The sequence below is a fragment of the Gambusia affinis genome, linkage group LG21 (assembly GCF_019740435.1).
Source record: "Gambusia affinis linkage group LG21, SWU_Gaff_1.0, whole genome shotgun sequence".
Lineage (NCBI taxonomy): Eukaryota > Metazoa > Chordata > Actinopteri > Cyprinodontiformes > Poeciliidae > Gambusia > Gambusia affinis.
In genome coordinates this window covers 17,421,726-17,441,243 of record NC_057888.1, presented here as the reverse complement: position 1 = coordinate 17,441,243, position 19,518 = coordinate 17,421,726, and the positions used below count along the sequence as shown (strand labels likewise).

Below are 19,518 nucleotides of genomic sequence, written 5' to 3'. Positions count from 1 at the left end.
ATGGCAGCTCTTTAACAACGTTAAAAAGGGAGGATTTCTTTAATGACTGTTGTTCAAATACACATTATCAAACTAATTTTAATTTATGAAGTAATCAACTGATGTATTGCTTAAATTGCTTATTGTGGCAGGCCTAACCGGACCTGTACTAAATGACATAATGGACTTTTAATGAAATATTTTAATCGATTCAGTTCAGTTTATTTATATAGTGCCAATTCACAACACGTCATTTCCAGGAAAATCTTTTAAAAACCCAGTCAATTCAGTGCAATCAAAACACACATTCCACCTGATCGTAGTTATCAAACCATGCAGTCAAATTCAGAAGATTATTCAAACTGACTAAAAAGTTTTCTATCTAAGAAAAGCCGGCAGACTGCATCAACTTTGCAAATAGTTTTATTTTGTAACGCGTTACTGGGACATGTTTAGCAGAAAATAAGGTCTAAAAATAAATAAATCGCCAAACCTTTTTCGCCGCGGTGCGTTTGTGTCCCTGTGGATTCTGGGAGCTCACGGAGAAGCTTTGGACGCCCGTGGAGAAATCAAACTGACTCATCTCCTCACTCAGGCTGCTGTCGGCCATGTAGGACTGGGAGGAAAGATACACCGGCGCTTCTGTGGAAACCCGAACGGCAACAGCGCCAGGCAAGAATTGGTTAATGTAGTTCTTGGGGAGACTGAAATAAAACCGTAGATAGAAATGACAAAAGTTCAGAAACAGTGATGAGCTCGAGTCTTACCTCCTGTCTCATCACTGACTTCTTTTCGAATCATGAAATATTTCTTCTTCCTCTCAAGTGGGACCTGGAGCAAGACGAAAACGATATTACATAAACTCGCAGGTGAAACTGAGCGCATTAGGATCAATCACTTCCAAAATGGCAAACCTCGATTTCAATGGGAAAGTTGTAGGTGCGCTGAACGTCGATGATGTTTTCAAGAATGAACTGATTCTGGGGGAGGGGAGGACAAAAAAAAAAAAAGTTGACAAAGTTTCTTTTGTAATCACGATTATGCTTGTTTTTTCCCTCCCCCCCCAAAAAAAAACAAAGCCAGGTCACATTTTTAAAGAATTTATAACAAAAATAAAAAATGGAAGTGCAAATAACTTTAACTATAAACAGAATTTAAATAGATGTTAAAACCTATAAATATGGATGCAATGACATGGACCAATATAAATATTGCTGCTATGGGCAATAACCAATATTTACCCATATTGTATACATATATATATTATTTCACTACACCGCTGACTTCACCAATGCTTCTGTGATTCACTTAAACTACCCACAATCCTGCACTGCATCACTATCGCTGTCACAAACATGACCAACCTCACGACTTACTGACTCTTTCAACAAATAGGTAAAAAAAAAAGCCTTTCTTATAAAAGTCACATACTGCAGTTTTAATGTGGGTTTCTCGTGACTTTCTAAGACTTGTTCCAGATTCTTTTTACACCCTGTGGGATCAGTATAGTATGTTTGAATCAAACTGGACGCAGGGTTACATTGGAGCACCTTCTCTGGTTTCTCGCTGAAGAGGAAGCCCTGGTAGAACTTGGGCTCGCTGAAGCTGCAGCTGATGACGGCCACGGCACAGTTGTACGCGGCGCAGTGGAAGCCTCTCCTGAGCTCCAGCAGCTGCGTCTCACCGGCCATGTTCTCCGTGAAGCCTTCGAAACACGACCTGCGGTTCGCAAGAGTCGAAGTTATTTAAGGATTCTTTCATGGATAAAAAAAAAAAGGAACAATGCTGATAGAACTTTTTTAGCCATACTTGATCAAGGTTTTAGACAACTCGTTCCCCTCTGTCTTTTCCAAGCGGCAGAAGGCCTGGTTGATGCGCGACTCCTTCGAGTAGACTTCGTCTTTGGGAAGGCGGGAATACAGGAGCTCCATCATCTTGTAGCAGCCGTTTTTCCTCAGCAGCTGGACCTCGAAAGCGGCTTCGCTAGACTTGAATAAGCAACGTACGTTTAGACATACCAACCTGCCCCGACTGATGATCTTAATCTAGGAAAGCACATTTTTAATAGGCGGACCTTTGTGAAACGGCTTTGCAGGAAGGCGATTATGTCAAAGACATTCGTCACAAAGAAGTCGCTCAGGGCCTTGGTGCCGCAGTGGGAGGCCAGAGGCAGCAGGACTCGGTCCGTCAGGTCCTGCAGCATGGAGCTCACCGGAACGTCGCCCTGCTGGATCACCTCATACACCCCGCTGAGCAGCTGCAGCTGCCGCTCGCTGCTCGCCCTGACAACACACGGACGACGGCTGGGATTAGGAGAGGTTTGGATGTTTTTGTTTAAACCTTCCACGCTCAAGAGTCAAACTTTGAGTTTCCAGCCCTTTACACCAATTTTTGCCTCATGAAACACAACGGGTTACTGTGGACGGCTCTGGTCGGATGTCAAACTGAAGGGATATAGGACACACACGCACAAAAAGAAAAAAAAAAAAAAAAAAAAGCAAGGAAGGCTACAAGAAACGAGAGAAAGAAAGTAAGTAATGAAGGGGCAGAAAAAGTGAATGAAGCAAGGGGCAAAAGAAGGGCAGAAAGGAAGAAAAGAAATAAGTTAGTGAAGAAGGGAGGAAGTAAGGACACTAAGAAGAAAGGAAGGGAGATAAGAAGAAATGACATAATGAATGGAGGAAGGAAGAAAGAAAAGAGAAGGACCAAAATATGGAAAAAAGTATACAAAAAAAGGACACAATAAAGAAAGAAGTGAAAGAAAGTGGAAAATGGACAGGGAAGGATATCAGAAAGACAGCAGGAAATCTCTCCTGCCTACAGGCATTAGCATGTACAACAACTCTTTGAAGAAACCTGCATGTGAGTTCAACACCTAAAGGGAAGGAAAGAATAAATGTTGGTAGAAAGGTAGACAAATACTATTTTCAAGCTTTAAATACTGCTTGAAAATAATTTTTTTCCACAGTGCTATTTTTGCATAGGAATCCTGAGGAATGCTGTATCATTTCTGTATAATTCAGCCACCTAGTGATCTAGAGTTTCTCCCCCCCACATTAACAACTCTTACTCACCTCTTTGAGATTCTTCGGAAACATGTCTGAAACTGCTCCTCCATGATGTGCTTCCCGTCCCGACACAGAACTCCTGCCATCAGTCGGAGCAGGAGAGGACTCTGGGAAAGCTCCAGGGCATCCAGCAACTAAAACATGGACGTTTACCTTTTTAATTTACCCCCTTCTTTTGCATTCAGGACACTAAAATCACACTTGCATTCATAATTACAGTCGTACTTTGTACAGTTAAAAAAATAGGCTTGCTCAGTGATATTTTGGCATAAAAACAACTAAACAAGCCGCTTAGTCATCACTTTGTGGTTTACTTTAAGCAATGCTGGGGAAATTTACGCTAATAGGCTAACAGTGAAGCTAATTGCTAAGTTTAAAAACATTTAGATTCCCTAAATTAATTTCTCCAGATACATCATAAAGCATTAACGTATTTGGCTGTTTTGTAAACTTTCAGTTCAATAAAGTTCAACATTTGAGTTGAAGTTTTGGCTATTGACTTTTAAGGGTTCTTCAAGTAGTTAGCCATTTATATTGATGCTTTTATTTTGAAGTGGGTGAGAGACTGTTTTCCCAATAGCTTTACTTCAAACAAGTAACCTGCAGGAACAAAATGAAACACAGACTGTGTGTGAGAGAGAGATATACATATAAATGAAATGCCTAAGGGCATTCTAGAAGACACAAATTATAATGTAAAAATTAACGAGGGTAGATACAACTTGAACTGAAGTTAGCATTAGCTTCTACTAAATACAGTGTTGGAGTAGAATTTTACCCTTACATATAAAGATAGTACAATAAGAGCATTTTAAAACATATAAATTATAGTGTCAAATTTAAGAAGATGTTTGAGGATAGATACAACTTAAATTGAAGTTACCACTTTAGAATTAGCTTCAGCTAAATACAGTGTTGTAGCGTTTTACCACAAGCAGAACTAACACTTTGATTAGCATGTAAGAGTTAGCGCAACTAACTTTTGAAGCCAGTTGCGCTTAAAACGTTTTTAGGCTAGCTAGATTTCAGTAGTCTGTAGACTTAAAAACTAGATTAAAAGATTTTTAAGCTACAGACCACAGAAAGTGCTGTCCCTATTTTTCCCAGATTTGCTTATTTCCTGAAAGACAAATGCTCATTGGATGTAAGCATGAGAAATTGAAGGGGAACAAAAGTGTGAGCCTCATGCTAGAACAGTAGAGAAGTAGCAAACCTGTTATTAAAAAAAAAAGAAATCTATTTCTTATATGATTGTCTTTGGATGAGAGAGAAATATTTTGAGAGAAAAGCATGAAAATATGAGAAACTATGCATCAAATTGTGCATGGTCATAAATAAGTTGCAAAAATGACATCTCAGAATTTTTTTTAAGCTTCTGTAGTTTTTCTCCAAACTGTGACATCACCTTCCGGATACAGTCCATGTAGTTGTTGCGGTGCAGCGAGCCCTTGGCGAACTCGTCGGACTGCATGGGGAAGTGGGAGGCGACCACGGCGTCCAGAGCTCTCTGCAGCCCAGCTAGCAGCTCGCCTTTGAGTGTTGTGAAAAACGGCAACACCAACAGGGCCTGACTCTGAAGAGGCGAGAAGATTTCAAACTCTGTCCGTGGGCTTTAATAACCTCGCCGGGCGAAAAAAAAAAAGGTAGTCATGTGTTACCTTGAGATTCAGAGGCAGATTCATGTCGACCAGCAGCAGAGTGAAAGTGGAAAACACCTGCTGGAACGCTTTGTGGTCTACGTCCGAGCAAACGGAGGAGTCAATCTAAATCAGAGAAGAAGAAGATCGTAGTTAGGCCAAAGTCGGACAAGTTGGACTCTTCACACTGGACTATTTGCTGTTTTTCTTCCACCTGCAGGAGCTTGGAGAGCAGGAGGAGAATGGCAGTTTTACTCTCTGAAGTGGACGAAGGTCCGTCCCACCAGGACTGCAGACTCATCCACCGCCTCAGAATTTCTTCCACCAGCTTCTGGCCCTGGGTTTTCCTAACAGTGCGCTCTCTGAAGCTGTGGTCCAACATGCCGTTCAGCACCACACTGACCTGAAGGACACAGAGAGCCCGTCACTCTACAACAAGGAAGGCAGCAGCTGACGTACGGATGGCACTGGAAACCAACTAACAAACACAACAAATCTTTTCCTGCACTCTTATGCCCCAGAGTATTTCCTGTCTAACCACAGATTTTGCAGGAAACCTGAGGTCAAAGCCGGGCCCCTGAATCAAACATGAACTACCATGCTGGGATTCTCCAAGGAGGCCTTCATGAGACGTGGCACGGCGGTTTCCAGATTTTTCAGCAGCTCTGTGTTGATGGTGGCCTGGAAGAGGCTGTAGAAGTACTCGCCGTGGGAGAAGCTGAGGAAGTTGTGGCTGTGACCTCCTGAGATCGGCACCGACAGCATGATGGTGTTCAACAGCAACTCCACCAGCTGCTCACTCTGCAGAAAACCACAAGCGCTCAAATCATTCTAATGTTATTTGAACAGAGACATGTAGTGTTTAATTCCTTAGTAGTGCTGTGGTCAAACTGACTGCCATTGCTGCAACCCAACATTGCCCCACTTTTTGAGTGTTGGCTTTGAGCCTCCAACCTGTTGGCTTATAGAAAAGGAGAGCTGCAGCAGTCCGTCCGCTAGTCTCCTGGTGTTTATGTCCAAGGATGGAAGCGCCTTCCTGTCTCCTCCCGGTGCTATGCCTTTATACACCGTCATCAGGAGTTTGTGGCCAAGAGAGTTGCTGTACGCCGAATCCTTCAAGAGAAACATGGAAGGATCTAAGGTCATTTCTAGGCCTGTTGCAATAACAAATTTTGCTGGATGATAAATTGATTTGATCGATTAATCACATTTTCTGCTTTTGAAGATCTAATTTTTTGGAAAATTAATACAGCTCCTATTTTTTCCCCGACCTTAAATTCAGGTCAACTCAGGGAAGGAATGGTTGAAATCAAAGTATTTTATGTTTTTTCTTGCTGTTGTTTTTACAAATGATAGAAATTAACGAGAGAAAAAAAACAGATTTAAATTGAAAATTACATTTGGTTTACAAAAGAAATTCTGATTTCTTAATTAAAAAAAAATAAAAATAAACATCTTTCTGTATCTTCAGTGGAGAACAGCCAGTTCTTACCTGGCTGTGTAAAATGGAGCTGAGGAGGCCAGCTTTGTGAATCTGCTTACAGGAAGAAAGGACCATTTCCATTTGCTCATGGTGACTGAGAGACCCAGAGTGGTACAGGTCTATTTCACACAGCTTCTCCACACTGTGGCGACAACAGGAGGAGAAAAAAAGTTTTATTGATTAAAATGAATCCAACATGTTCTGATTAGGAGTGCACCATCTGCAGTTTTCTGGCCGATCACATTTATTTAAAACACCTGACTTCATATTCAGATTTTGCCCAATACCAATGTTTTGTTTTTTTTTAGTCTGAGAAGTCACTAAATATAGCAACAAACTCGCTAAGTTGGAAACAATGGAATGACTGTTGGTAACCAAACTTAGTTTTCTAAGTATCCGCCAATTGCGTTCTCCCAACATTTTGAAAATCTGGGTTAATATACAGATTTTTTATTTGTCCATTTGGGGTTTCTGCAGGTTTCACCAACTCAAATTTAAGACTTACTATCAGACTTTGGCCGATACCAATTTTTCTTATCAGAATAGTTGCTAAAAGTCCCTTGCGGAGGTAGAGAAGATCGGTGGATAAGATTTTGGGAGATTGCCAACCTTTCAAAATTACAAAAATCTGGTCAGACCTATCGGTGCACCCCTGCTTTGAATCTTCTCGACAATCGTAGCATTTCATTGCAGTGGTGGAAACCTTTTACGAGAGACTTTTGTCCGTAAGCTGCTTTCGAGGCGGCCGCTGTAAGGCGAAGCCATCAGAGCCTTGAGCAACGGCACGCACACCTCTGGCAGGTTCCTCATAACCTCCACGTCGGCCATGTTGAACCCCACGGCGGATGGCTCGCACACCACCGCTGCGGTCAATTCGAAAAACACTGCGCAGAAAACTTCCTGTTCCAGCAGCTGCGAATAACATCACAAACGTATCATTTAGTACTTTCAGAGGGAACTCGACAATCCAACCTGGTGATTAAGCAAGCCATACCTTCCAGAACCCTTGGTCTCCTTTGACGAGAATCATGGAGGCAAACTCCAGTAGACGGACAGTGATGGTGCACTTGCTGTAGTTGTACTGGTCCACCTCTCTCGGGCTGAAGTGAGACGTCCTCTCGCTGAGACTAAAACAGCTCTCTGCGGCCGCCAGTCCGCAACTCGCAAGCTCCGTCAAGAAGAAGTGTGTGGCTTTCAGGAAGCTAGATTTGTCTTTTGAGCCTTTGAAGTATAATGAAAATATCAATTAAACTGATTAAGTATTCATACATTAGTCACACAAACACAACCTACTGAGAATGTGCTGAGGCTTGATGATGTGCAAGCCGATGAAGGTGTTGTAGCAGTCGAGGACGGCGAGTAGTAGGTCCATCCACTGCAGGGTGGCTCGGACGCTAAAGGGGCCGGTCAGGTCCCTGAGTGTCGGTTGGGAGAGGAGGCCCCCACCCTCACACCGGGAGATCAGGAAGTCGATGCCATGATCCATTAGCATGCCTTCCAACCACTGCGGCGGAGATTTCTTTCCTGATTCACAGAACCCACTTAGTCAGAGAAATTGTCTTTTTTTTTTTTTTAAGAAATTTACTGCATGAACAGCTGCAAGTTTCCCATTCTCACCTGGGAGGAGGGGAATAAACTCATAGAGGAGCTCCATGCACTTGTGGCGACACTCTGTCTGCGGTCGGCCGCACTGCTCCAGCAGCCACACCACCAGATCTGACAGGCACAGCTTCTCGTCAGGCGGGAACCCCCTGAGAGAGAGGCACACGATGTAGTTTAACTCTAACACTTCACCTTGGTCGAAGTAGTGCGTACACAGATCGCTCACCTTGGGATGCGTCTCTTTGCATTGTGCTGATTGAGACTGGGGGCTTTGTGTTTGATTATTCTCTTCAGATGGTCGATGGCACTGCAGCACTGCTGCACAGTACCTGGAGATAAAAGCAAGAGACTTCACCTGCTATGGATTGTTGAGTTCTACGTTCTCCGTAACACAGAATTCCCCAAATTCACTTAGGTAACCCTAATCAAACAGAAAAATCCTGACTGTTTAGCAACCCAAATAAGAAAACCTCAGTAGCTTGACTAAAAGAAGGTATACTGAATATATGTCTATTGCACTCCCCTAATCTTGAACTATGTAATACTAAATAAGTAATCACTAAATAGGTCACCACTGTTAGCATCATTTGTTTTCATCTTGAGCAGCCTTCAGTTGTCAGTTTTCACCCGACTGGGTAAAAAATGTTAACACAGACATTACAGAAATATGGGCATTTGAAATAAAACGTAACATCATCTGCATAAAGTGAAACCTTATGCTCATTGCAGGCTAGTGGAGGGATAATACCAGGGGGTTCTGATAGCTAAATCCAATTTGTGCCTTGTTCAAAATGAAAAGGTTTCAGATTTTTAACCTGTAATAAATCTACTAACATTTGAACCTAACCAAAATAGGGAGTTCCATTTCACATGTCCAAAGGCTATGTCTGCACAAAGAGAAAGACCATATTCTAGCTTGACAGAACAATGAAAAATGCCAATGAGATAATCTTTAATTTGTAGTCTTTTACAAATTAAATTCGAACTTCATCTTTTTTTGTTGGCAGAGCTGTTTCAGATACTTTGCATCTGTCATCTTTTCTTTAAAAACGATTATCTATTTTCTTTTTATTTGGATTTTATGCAAACGTTTAAGTGATCTCTATCCACTATTCTTTAAAGATTGTTCTGGAGACCACGTTTCCTCTTCGAACATGTTTCAGTACCGTCCCATGTAACGTACCTTTGCTAACCATAGCTTAAATGTTTCTTTGGTATGTTGATATATCTTGATAAAGACTTGTCATTCTTAGCCATTGTGGAAAGGAAGTCATGTAAAATCTCAACTTTCTCAACCACATGCACAATATTATTTACAAGGATGTTGGTTGTTGTTAATGGAAAAGGGGATGGAGTTAATTCAAGGAAATCTTTGAGGAAAACCCTTTTTGAGCCTACAGAAGACTTGAAACACCTTTGTTAGGTTTGCCACTAGAGAGTATAAGGGGTGGAGCTATTTTTGGTACTGCATATATGAAGATGTACTGAAATATACCCATGGATCGCTCATCTGAGTGCGCCAGAGCCAGACTTTCAACAAAAATGACGAGAACTTCGAAGACGAACTGCTCCACCAAAGAGTTTTCTTCTCTGAAGGTAAAAAAAAATACAAATACCACTTTACAGCAGACATGAAATTAGTTTCTGTTTTTTTTGATAACTGGATCAAAAAAGCAATAAAACTGAAACCCTTAGCAGAAGCCGGGGTCTTACCTGAACTGTCTGTAGATGCTGTTGAAAGCCAGGCTTGCGCCCAGTCTTTTAAACCCATTGGGGTGGAGAGCCAGGCTGTAAATGCGCTTAAACAGGGACTTCATGTTGGCAGGGCTCTTCTCCTGCTGCGTGGGCGTGGTCTGTTTGATCGACCACTTGACGAACTCTTGGATGCATCGCCCGCAGAAGTCTCTGAGGGTGCTGTCGGTTGGGTCAATCACGCCATCCTAAACATGAGCTAAGTTAGAATGCTGCACATAAAACCAGCTGGAGGAAAACTTCAAAGTCCCCAAAACATCACTCACCAGAATGGCCTCCAGAACGGCCACCGTGTCTTGGCTCTCAAACTTCTTGTTGTTGGTGAACCAGTGTATCAGCTGCATGACCAGCGGTTCAAAGAGTTGCCTGGTTACCTGCAGAACAGATCAGAAACTCTAAATCAAAACGGTTAAATTCAACATATACCCGACTACATTTGTTTTCCCATGAAAATATGGACCTGGTCTACGTCGCAGGCCAGACGGAGCAACACAGGAAACAGCTTTTTGTGCAACTTGTACATAGGAGGAAGTCTGTTCTCCCCTTCCACCATCTGAGCACTCTTCCCAATCATGTAGACCACCAAGCTGTGGAGCAGCTCGCAGGCTGCCACCTGGAAAGGCAAATGAGATGTCGGTGAAGATCTGTTTCCCTGAAAGCATTTTTAGCGTCGTCTGTCTGGTGAGTGAAGGCGTACTTTGGTCTGTCTGTCACTCGTGGACAGAGCCAGTTCGCTGACGCGCGGCAGAAAGGGATCCAGGAAGATCACAGGCTTCATGTCTGTGAACGGCACGGCGAAGCTGAGCCTTTTCTCTGAATCCCAGGCAACAAATTTCTTCAGCATTTCTTCCGATGAGAGCACTGCAAGTCAAAACGAGGGAAATACAGCATCCTTCACATTTAACTCAGATTACACTATAACACTGTAAACGGAAAAACAAAAACAAAAAAGTCCAGCCTTCTAGCAGGAAATATGTGCTTTTCTGAAAACAGAGATTCAACACTTTTTATAAAACTTCAACCGTCTCCAGACTTAAGTGTTGCTCCTTTTGGCGTATTCTTGTGAACATTATTTAACATTACTTCTCAATCAGTCAGGCTTTAAATAGGGAACCTGCAAAAGCTACACACTGTGAAGACGTTTTTGGTGGGTGGAAGTGGGAATTTGTCAAATTGTTTATGATTCATCATAAAAAATTAGAATTTTTATTTATTTTATTAGGCCTGTCATAAGAAATTTTGGTGGATGATAAATGGTCCCAGTAATTATTGCGGTAAACAATAATAATCTTATTTTGAGACCATTTTCAAGCAATATATTGATAATGGCATAATGATGCAACTTGCCGCCTAAATGACTGGTAATGACTGGAAGATATTTTAAATATCCAAAATAAAAACACAACAATCAAAAACAATGAATAAAACGGAAATAAAAAAACTGAAACCATAAATAAAATGATGATGTCTCTGTAAACCAAATTTCCCTTCAAAAATATTCGGAATCAGAATTAAGATTATCGAGTTCAGTCACTGTCCTGCAAAACTGTTACCTAAAAGTAAGTAATATATAGATTTTTAAAATTATAATCTTCAGAAAATATTGTGTTTAAAGTCCAAATTCCCCACTGGTAGGTGGAAACATGAAAAGAAGAAGAAAAGTGAAGGAGGACGGGGATATAACTGGTTGCATGATGTACAAATACTGGATAGATACTTAAATGGATGAACAAAAAAGTGGATGGGAAGAATAGATTATAAATGGATGGGTGATCAGAGCTTTCAGTGAATGGCAATAATAAAATCAGTACATACAATTATTTTCCATGATCTTTGTTCATGTTTTTTCAGACTAAGATAAAAGATGGAGCTTCTCATCACCAAATATTTAAGCTAAGTTTGGCGTAAAACAAAGGATTCCTTAGCATCTCCTAATGAAAGTGTCTATTTCTTCACTGTTGGGCTGAATCCCTTTAAATTTCCATCTTATGTTTGAATCTTTACCCGTCACAAGGTTCCTGTTCAGCTTTCCTCCCAGGTGGCCGAGCAACTTCACCACCCTGAGCCTTAGCATTACGAGAGGAACATCTTCCTGCGCAGAGAAAACAATTAAAAAACACTGGGTTCTGAGTTTTAAGAATGTATTGTTGTTTCAATAAATTCTTATTGAATTTCGCTAAATAGAAGGGGTGTATATCACCTGCTTTATGAAAATATAATGTATCGGTTTGTTTAGATGACGATACGATGTTTGCCGATATCACGATGGGATTTAAGTTCAATTTCATTAAATCTGTGGTTGATATGAGGCGATATACCGCCATGTAACACAATCACTCACCAACCAGCTCACAGACATCGGGCATTTCAATCTAACAATATCTTAAACTTTAAATGATTTTTATTTATGATTTGCATCGATGTAACTGGATAGCAAGGTTTCCCCCAGAAAACTTGCTAAGCCCAGTGGTTGGGCGCCAGGGCAGTCATTCATACAGCGGCCAGTCGGGGTCTTTTTTTAGTTAAAAACTGTTTAAAGTTGACAAGAAATTTGAAAATATCACTTGATAATTATGCATTATTGAAAGATCAGAAGATTAATACCTGAACGGCAACAATAAAGTCTTAAAAAGACTTAAATAAATAAGCAATGCTTAGCCTGGTGGCCCGCCAGGCTGATAATACACTGGGGGAAACACTGGACAGATAATCATTTAACATAGACTGATGCTAATGAATAGTTCATGACTTTCTGTAGCAAAAGAAATAACTTGGGTCCTACCATGGAAAGCTGGTTGGATTTCTTGAGCAGCCTCGTCATCACCCTGCTGTATCCTTTGTCCCGTCTTGAAGACAACGAGGACATCACCTCCCATTTGCTCTCATCTTTATCTGAAGCAAAAAGAATCGGGTTTAAATCTTCTGCACCTATTGAAGTGAAAACAAAAACAACAAGAGTCCCAATCCCCCCCCCCGGTCCCCTCAGAGCTTCTTACCGCTGGAGGAGGTGGTCTTCAGGTATCCATCCAGGAGGGGCAGGATGTTGGGGTAGTGCGGCTGCATGGTGTCCAGCGGGAGGTGGGAGGACCAGTCCTCCAGAGCGTCCAAGGCTGCGTTCGCCAGAGGAATGTGACTTAGACCCAACCTCAGAGCCGTCTGGAACCGAACAAGAACGTCTTTGACAATCTTTGTAAGCTGACTTCTACAGCTAACTAAACATTTTGAGCGATTCATAATAACTCATCAATGATTCTATAGCTGTTTTAACACTAAATGTTAAATAAATAAAAAAAAGTAAGGCAAATGTACAACTTTCAAACATTTTAGTTGCTGCATTCCCACAAACTCTGGCTTATTCTTATTTACTTATGTTAAATTTTTATAGCATTGAATAATTACGAGAAATTATTAATATGCTTGTAATTTGAGGTTTGTGTTTTGAATTGTCAAAAAATATGAGGCATGATAAAAAAGTAAAATCAAGAGACTATAAAACACTGTCTAAATTAACTTAAATGAATTGAAGAAAAAGAAAAAAACAAGAAATCTAAGACAAAAACAGAACAAATTTTGGGGAAAAAAGGCAACTTTAAATGAATTGAAATGAAACAGAAAATGCAAATTAAACAAATGAAAAGCAAAATAAATAAATTAAAAATAAAAGCAAAACCAAATAAAGATATATGTTTAAAGCAAAAAAGTACACTTAAAGATTTTTTGAGTTTGGACAGAAAACTCTGGGAGTGTGCCAAGTTGGCTTTAAATTCTCAGGACAAACGAAGTTAACTGCATTTTCATTACCAGTTCTCCTAAACCCCAGTTATGTCACTAAGCAGAAGAAATTTTAAAACCTCCTCTGCCCTTACCTCCAGAGCTGGACAGTAGGCATTCATGTCCAGAGCAACAATGTCATGGTGCAGAGAGAGGACAAAGGTCAAACAGGAAGCCAGCAGCTCATCCTTGTACTGCTTCATTCGGACACACACCTGGAAAGAAACACGTGTGTAATTAAACGTGTGTTAGGAAATTACCCCCAAACAAACAAATAAAAAAAAATAAAATAAAAAAATGTTCCAAAATGAGAAAATACCTCTTTCCCAAACTTTGAGAAGAGAGAAAAACAAGGACTTCTGACTGTGTCATCCTGACTGGACGCAGAACTTCTCAGTCCCACACCCTGATAAAAAGAAGATTTTATTATTATAAATTAAGGCCTGTGTTTTTGAAGCGTACTTAAAAGAAAAGTCAAAAGTTATACAAAGGAAAATTGACCTGGTAGTACTTGATCCTCTTGGCGACTTTCATGGCGACCGACAGCAGCTTATAGAAGCCGCTGACGAGTGGATTTCGTATGGAGTGCAGGATCAGTTCGTGGCTCAGGGGATACATCCAGGACTGGAAATACTCCACATGCGTGTTCAGCAGCAACTCACTGCAGAGAAGAAGAAAACTGAAGCCTTCACCCATTTATTGTCAGGGTTTCTGCACTTTTCTCCAACGCAAATTTTAAGACCTTTTCAAGACCATTATGAAATGTGAGACTTGTATCATGACGGAAATAAAAATGTAATATCTAGTAGTGCCAGTCTAGTGTCAAATGCCGATAAATTTACACTTACCCATGATAGACACCAAAAAAAGGTCCCGCTAACTAGCTAGCTTGTTAAACTAGCTTTTTTTAGTGCCGCTAACAAGCTATGTAGCTAGCTAGGTAGCTTTTTGATTATGTCAAAAAAGCCCCAACTACTACATTTCACCTCTGGAAGATAATTAACATAAATTAACAAAACTTCACTAGCTAAGTCACAGAATGGAATGAAGATGTCTGCGTGGAACTCAAATGTTTACTTGACAGAAAAGTCCAGAGAAAAATAAATTACATAGAAGTTACGAGATTAAATAGTCACGATACAATGGAAAACCAGAGATTAATTTATTTAACACCATCATACTTTCTTTTTTTTTATTGTTTAAGACATCTTATGGCCTTAATTTCGTATCCGTGAAATTCAAGACTTTTTAAGGACATGCAGTCATTCTGTATTGTAAAATAACCTTGTAAAAGTTGGATACCTACAACCGTTCGGTATTTAAACTCTTTAATAAAGTAATGTTTAGGTAATCAAAGCTAGGTGGAAAATAAAGCACACAGCTGGTGGGTTGACAAAAATTGGGTTTGATCTCTTTTCTGTACCTGCAGAAGTCGACCAGGTTGATAAAAGCAGTGAAGTCTTTGATCTTATTGGGCAACAGGTTTGCTGTAGGGTCTGAAGAGGGAAGAACGTGGGCTGCATCGTCGGGGGCCTAACCAACACAAAGACAAGCTCCAGGAATTATAGTCAGAATCATCGGGCGAGGAGGAGTTTTGAGTATTATTCATGCAAATACATAAAGAGCGACCCTCACCTCTTCTCCTGTTGCTATTTTCTGCACGGATAAGTCCAACTTTTCCACAATGCGCAGAATTGACTTGACCAACTCATCGTAAAGAAGGCGGCTCACGGAGCCCAGAGCCGCGTTCTGACTCAGGAAAGCTCCGTCTAGAAATCCCGAATCCTACAGGAAGTGAAATGACGCCAAACACGATTATGGTGGCAAAGAAGGCCAAACCGATACATTTCACCTCTGGAAGATAATCACATTAAAACAAAACTCCACCTTCAGCTGATCGCAGTCCAATAGACCCTTATAGAGCGGGAGGTAATTGGCACTGGCGGGAACTTTCCATTTTCCAGTCCGAACTTCCGTGGACTCAGAGGAACTGTCCTAAGACAAAAAATGGAAATAAAAGCCTCTTTCGTTTTTGCGGTAAGAAGAAAAGGAGCAGATGTCACATTCAGTAGTTCTGTGCAAACCACATGTAAACAGCACGACTGACCTCAGACAGCGTGATGGGTTTCGAACAGACTCGAATCAAACCCTGGTGCACTGAAAAAAAGAAGCAAGGCTGAACATTGACTTCTGTCCAAAAACACAGACGTACAGAAACAATAAGCTTAAAGTTTGAGTTTATCTTTACACACATTGATTCATTCTAAATGGAGAGTCAAAATGCAACAACATCACAAGAGTCAGATTGCTGTCATGTTGAATGAAAAAAATAACAAAAAATCCCAAACAATTTCAGAACTTTGACATGCACCATTGCTCACTTCAAGAAGCAATGTTTCATAAAAGTTACAGTAGATGAAAATAAGAACAGTCCCAGCTGGAACGCCGAAGACAATTTGCTTTTTGCGATCACATCAACTCCGACCATTCAACCAGATCGACAAAACAAAGGCTTCACCAGCACAACAGAAACATTTTGAAATGACTTGGACAGAGTCCAGAATTAAATCTGACATAGATCCGTTTGGTTTCCTGAGAAGGGCCGTGGACAAAAATGTCGTCCCAGTCTGAAAACATAGACATAGATGTAGAACATAGACACTTAAACTTATGTATTTATGTACAGTACAGACCAAAAGTTTTTGGTCTGTACTGTATGTATGGATATGTGGTTAACTGGTCAACAGTTAATTGGTCGATGGATGGATGGTTAATTGATCAATGAATGGATGGTTAACTGGTTGATGGTTGGCTGGATAACTGGTGATGAATGGATCAATGTAACACAATGGGAGATTATTAGCCTGTCTATCCTAATCCCACCCACCGTTCAATATGTCAGCCATTAGATCCAAGTGTTCTGCGGCTCAACCTACCCACTGAGCTGATAAAACTCCACAGCACAGGTCCTTTGGAGGCCACGGCCACAAAGACCTTCAGGATGGACCTGCTGCAGGCAAACTGCATCCTCTCGCTGTACTGAGGGAAGGTGTCAATCTGCACCACCAGGAGGCGCTCCAGCAGTGGAGTATACACCTCTGGAATCTGTATACACAAAGGAGTTGGTGCAGTATATGTGCACAACCTTTCCCTCTGACTTACTGTGCAGTGTCCTCATGTCTCTACCTTGTCCAGATGAATAAGGACACTGGCTATGGAGTCCAGGAAGCTGGGCAGCTGGTAGAAGCTGTCATCTTCCCCGTCAGACTCGGTCAGATACATCTGCTTGCAGCGCTGAATTAACTCCGTGTACATCAGATCCACGTCTTGGGGGCACACCTTTTTGCACGGCTGCACAAATCAAAGACAAACGGGATAAACGAAGCAATTTGTTTTATTGTGGTTTCACACGAAAAGAGGTTGATTGAGCATCTAAAGGTTGCGATAACATACAGCTGCAAAGAAGCCATATCCGCGTATGGCGATGGACAGCTCCTTGTGCGTCGATTCCATGGTTTTAATGATGCCGCAGAACTTTTGCATGAAGAACTTCAGCTTGCTTTTGTGCTCTTCAATGTTGTCCGCCACTAACAGGGCGACCTGGGAGAAGGACAGCGGCAGCAGCACAGGACTTCAGGTAAATGAATCATTAAACAAGTGTACACGTGTAATAATGTCATAAGCAGATGAATGGGGTTAGGATTGGAGTTTTTGGTTTTCGAACCTGTTTGAGGAAGGCTTCGAGCGCGCTGTAGCTCGTCTTCTTCATCTCGCCGTTGATGTGTCCGCAGAGCTTACACATGGTCTCGAACAGAGCCCTGTAGTGGTCCATGAGGCAGCCGCTGAACTGGGACGCATGTCTGGCAAACAACCGGAGCCCGGCTGTCGAAAGAAAGACACATTTTCATTCTAATTTAATAATCTTTAAACACTGTTAGGTGCAGTGGCGTATTAGACCCACTGTAGATAAAAAAAAAAAAAAGGAGTAGTACATTTTTGCCCAAATATATATATATTTTTTTGATTTCTAGAAAACAAATTTGGAAATTTCTGACCTTGAAAAATCAAAAATTTGTAAGGAAAAGAAACTTGGAAATTTTGAAACCAGACCCAGAAATTTTATGATTTTTTTTATTTTTTATTTATTGTATGAGTTTCAAAAATTGAAAATTTTACAATTTTGGGAATTTTCCAAATTGCAAAAGTCAAAAATATGAAACCTTAGAAACGCCCATTTCTTTTCTAGAAAATTCCTGAGACTAGTCTCAAAGTTTCAGAACTTTTCTAGTAAGTTTTCAAACTCAGAAAATTCTAAGGTTTTTCTTAAAAAAAAATTCTAAGATTAATGGCAAAATTTCTGAGATTTTTTTAAGCAAAGTTTCAACTTCTCAAACCTAGGAGTGTCCAAGTTTCCAAGACATCTTTTTTGGCCTAGATGTACTCCTTCTTTTCTATCTACAGTGGCCCTAATAAGCCTAATACATAGATATTGCGTTGCTTTGATATAAAATAATAATAATAATAATAAGGCTCACCAAATGTGACAGCGTAGCGATTCATTTCCATCTGTGAAACAGTAACAGCCTCAAGGTTTTTGGTATACAGCTTTTCAAACCTCTCAATCTTTCAGATTTTGTGACATTACTACAAAGAATGTTTTTTTTTATTTTTTATTACCTTCTGATGAAACCAAAACAAAGTAACACATAATAGCATCAATGCACAAGGACAGATTAAATTTTTACAAAACGAAGACCAGAAGAAGAGGAGGCAACTCTTTTCTTCGCCAGATAGAGGGAGACGGATCACTGTGGCTCCGTATAAGAAATGTTCTATAAATTATAAAGGTGTGATTTTCTGTATTTCCTCCTTTCCTTTTCCTTTTCCCATTTTTTTGGCCTCACTTTTTGCCCTGTGTAAAAGTTGCATAATTCATTTTCTTGCAAAAAAAAATAAAAAATAATAATCTGAATGTAGAAATATTTATTTTTTGCTGACGTTCCTCAGCTTTCAAGAAATAAAAATAAAAACCTCAATTACTCACACTTTATTAAAATATGAAGACCAGGAAGCTGGAAGTAAAGCTAAAAACTGTTCAATGTCACACCGACTCAAAGGAGTACAAATCCACACATCCTTTACCTTCAACTTCACAATTCTGCACTAATTTGTGATGTTCCATCTATATAAAAAATACTCTGAATATCCTGGTTTTAATATGTCCAAATATATATATAAAAAAAGAGCAGATAGAGTGCATTAATAACCTGTGGAGTGATGGACTTCAGGGCATATTGAAAGATTTCTTTGGATGTGACCGGGTCTGGAAGGGAGAAAAAAAACAAAAATAAAACAGTACTTTTTTAAAAATTTCAATATAAGTCAACGCAACGTAAACATGTCGACGAGCGTGTTGTCATCCACCTTCTTCCATGGTTTTGGAGAAATTAACCATCAGGGCAGTTAAGCCTCGTAAACATCCAGCCACAACCAAAAGCTTTGGTTCTTTTGTTGAGGAAGTCATCTGGAAGAGAGAAAGAGGGGCGGAGGGAAACAATCAATCAGTACAACACAAATGTCTGCTAACAACAGATAGCAGCTTTTTCAAGTCTAATTCTAATTTTAGATACAAGTTCTGAGCGTTGAGCTGGTGGGAACTCGAGATTACGGCAATCGGTCTCAAACCATCGCGCGCTCCTTATCTTTCCTGTCCTTTCCTGGCACTAAATGAAACAAAGGAACGAAGACAAAAAGAAAGAAAAAAGAAAGAGACACAACCTGCTCTTTGAGCTCCGCCAGATAGACCTTGTATAACTTGTCGGAGTTGTTGACCATTTCGCTGGGATGAACCTCCGCCAGAACCCCGAGCAACTCGTAGATTTTGCCGAGAACTGAGGAGGAAAGCAAAAAAAGAAAGCTAATGACGAGCCCAATGGTCTCATGTCATAAAAAAAAAAGAACTCACCTGAGTCGGGTAACTTGCTCCTCTGACAGAGTTCGCTGTAAAATCTGTCAAAGATGTTGCCGATTTTGAACTCTGCAGCCACGCTGGAGGCCTTGGTTGTTTGCAGAACCTGCGGAGCGGTCAATGAGAGTGAAGAAGTCAAGAGAGGAACAAATTGGTTCCTTGAAAGATAAAATGCAGTAAGAATTAAGTCTCCCAGATCCCTGTTGAAACATTTTACCCCTCTCATCTTCCCAGAATTGTTTCAAGTCATCTACAGTT

General features: G+C 40.6%; 1 protein-coding gene across 2 annotated transcripts in view; it reads right to left on the bottom strand.

The window, feature by feature from the left end:
* Window positions 1-19,518, bottom strand: part of prkdc (protein kinase, DNA-activated, catalytic subunit) — a 41,519-nt gene that overhangs the window by 20,170 nt on the left and 1,831 nt on the right. For both annotated transcript variants that reach the window (XM_044104612.1, XM_044104613.1), the window contains exons 5-46: window positions 19,258-19,366; window positions 19,071-19,183; window positions 18,717-18,816; window positions 18,560-18,615; window positions 17,828-17,858; window positions 17,017-17,174; window positions 16,746-16,892; window positions 16,479-16,643; window positions 16,229-16,397; window positions 15,400-15,449; window positions 15,180-15,287; window positions 14,928-15,077; window positions 14,716-14,825; window positions 13,794-13,953; window positions 13,612-13,698; window positions 13,388-13,507; window positions 12,518-12,677; window positions 12,304-12,413; window positions 11,526-11,613; window positions 10,219-10,382; window positions 9,982-10,134; window positions 9,788-9,895; window positions 9,483-9,709; window positions 9,265-9,359; window positions 7,996-8,098; window positions 7,785-7,918; window positions 7,461-7,691; window positions 7,162-7,388; window positions 6,871-7,079; window positions 6,177-6,309; window positions 5,639-5,797; window positions 5,282-5,485; window positions 4,899-5,087; window positions 4,706-4,810; window positions 4,453-4,620; window positions 3,054-3,181; window positions 2,054-2,261; window positions 1,789-1,967; window positions 1,530-1,698; window positions 894-959; window positions 747-810; window positions 473-621 (exon numbers count right to left, since the gene is read on the bottom strand). In XM_044104612.1, coding sequence (XP_043960547.1) covers window positions 473-621; window positions 747-810; window positions 894-959; window positions 1,530-1,698; window positions 1,789-1,967; window positions 2,054-2,261; window positions 3,054-3,181; window positions 4,453-4,620; window positions 4,706-4,810; window positions 4,899-5,087; window positions 5,282-5,485; window positions 5,639-5,797; window positions 6,177-6,309; window positions 6,871-7,079; window positions 7,162-7,388; window positions 7,461-7,691; window positions 7,785-7,918; window positions 7,996-8,098; window positions 9,265-9,359; window positions 9,483-9,709; window positions 9,788-9,895; window positions 9,982-10,134; window positions 10,219-10,382; window positions 11,526-11,613; window positions 12,304-12,413; window positions 12,518-12,677; window positions 13,388-13,507; window positions 13,612-13,698; window positions 13,794-13,953; window positions 14,716-14,825; window positions 14,928-15,077; window positions 15,180-15,287; window positions 15,400-15,449; window positions 16,229-16,397; window positions 16,479-16,643; window positions 16,746-16,892; window positions 17,017-17,174; window positions 17,828-17,858; window positions 18,560-18,615; window positions 18,717-18,816; window positions 19,071-19,183; window positions 19,258-19,366 — 5,763 coding nt within the window. The remainder of the gene's footprint in view (window positions 1-472; window positions 622-746; window positions 811-893; window positions 960-1,529; window positions 1,699-1,788; window positions 1,968-2,053; window positions 2,262-3,053; window positions 3,182-4,452; window positions 4,621-4,705; window positions 4,811-4,898; window positions 5,088-5,281; window positions 5,486-5,638; window positions 5,798-6,176; window positions 6,310-6,870; window positions 7,080-7,161; window positions 7,389-7,460; window positions 7,692-7,784; window positions 7,919-7,995; window positions 8,099-9,264; window positions 9,360-9,482; window positions 9,710-9,787; window positions 9,896-9,981; window positions 10,135-10,218; window positions 10,383-11,525; window positions 11,614-12,303; window positions 12,414-12,517; window positions 12,678-13,387; window positions 13,508-13,611; window positions 13,699-13,793; window positions 13,954-14,715; window positions 14,826-14,927; window positions 15,078-15,179; window positions 15,288-15,399; window positions 15,450-16,228; window positions 16,398-16,478; window positions 16,644-16,745; window positions 16,893-17,016; window positions 17,175-17,827; window positions 17,859-18,559; window positions 18,616-18,716; window positions 18,817-19,070; window positions 19,184-19,257; window positions 19,367-19,518) is intronic.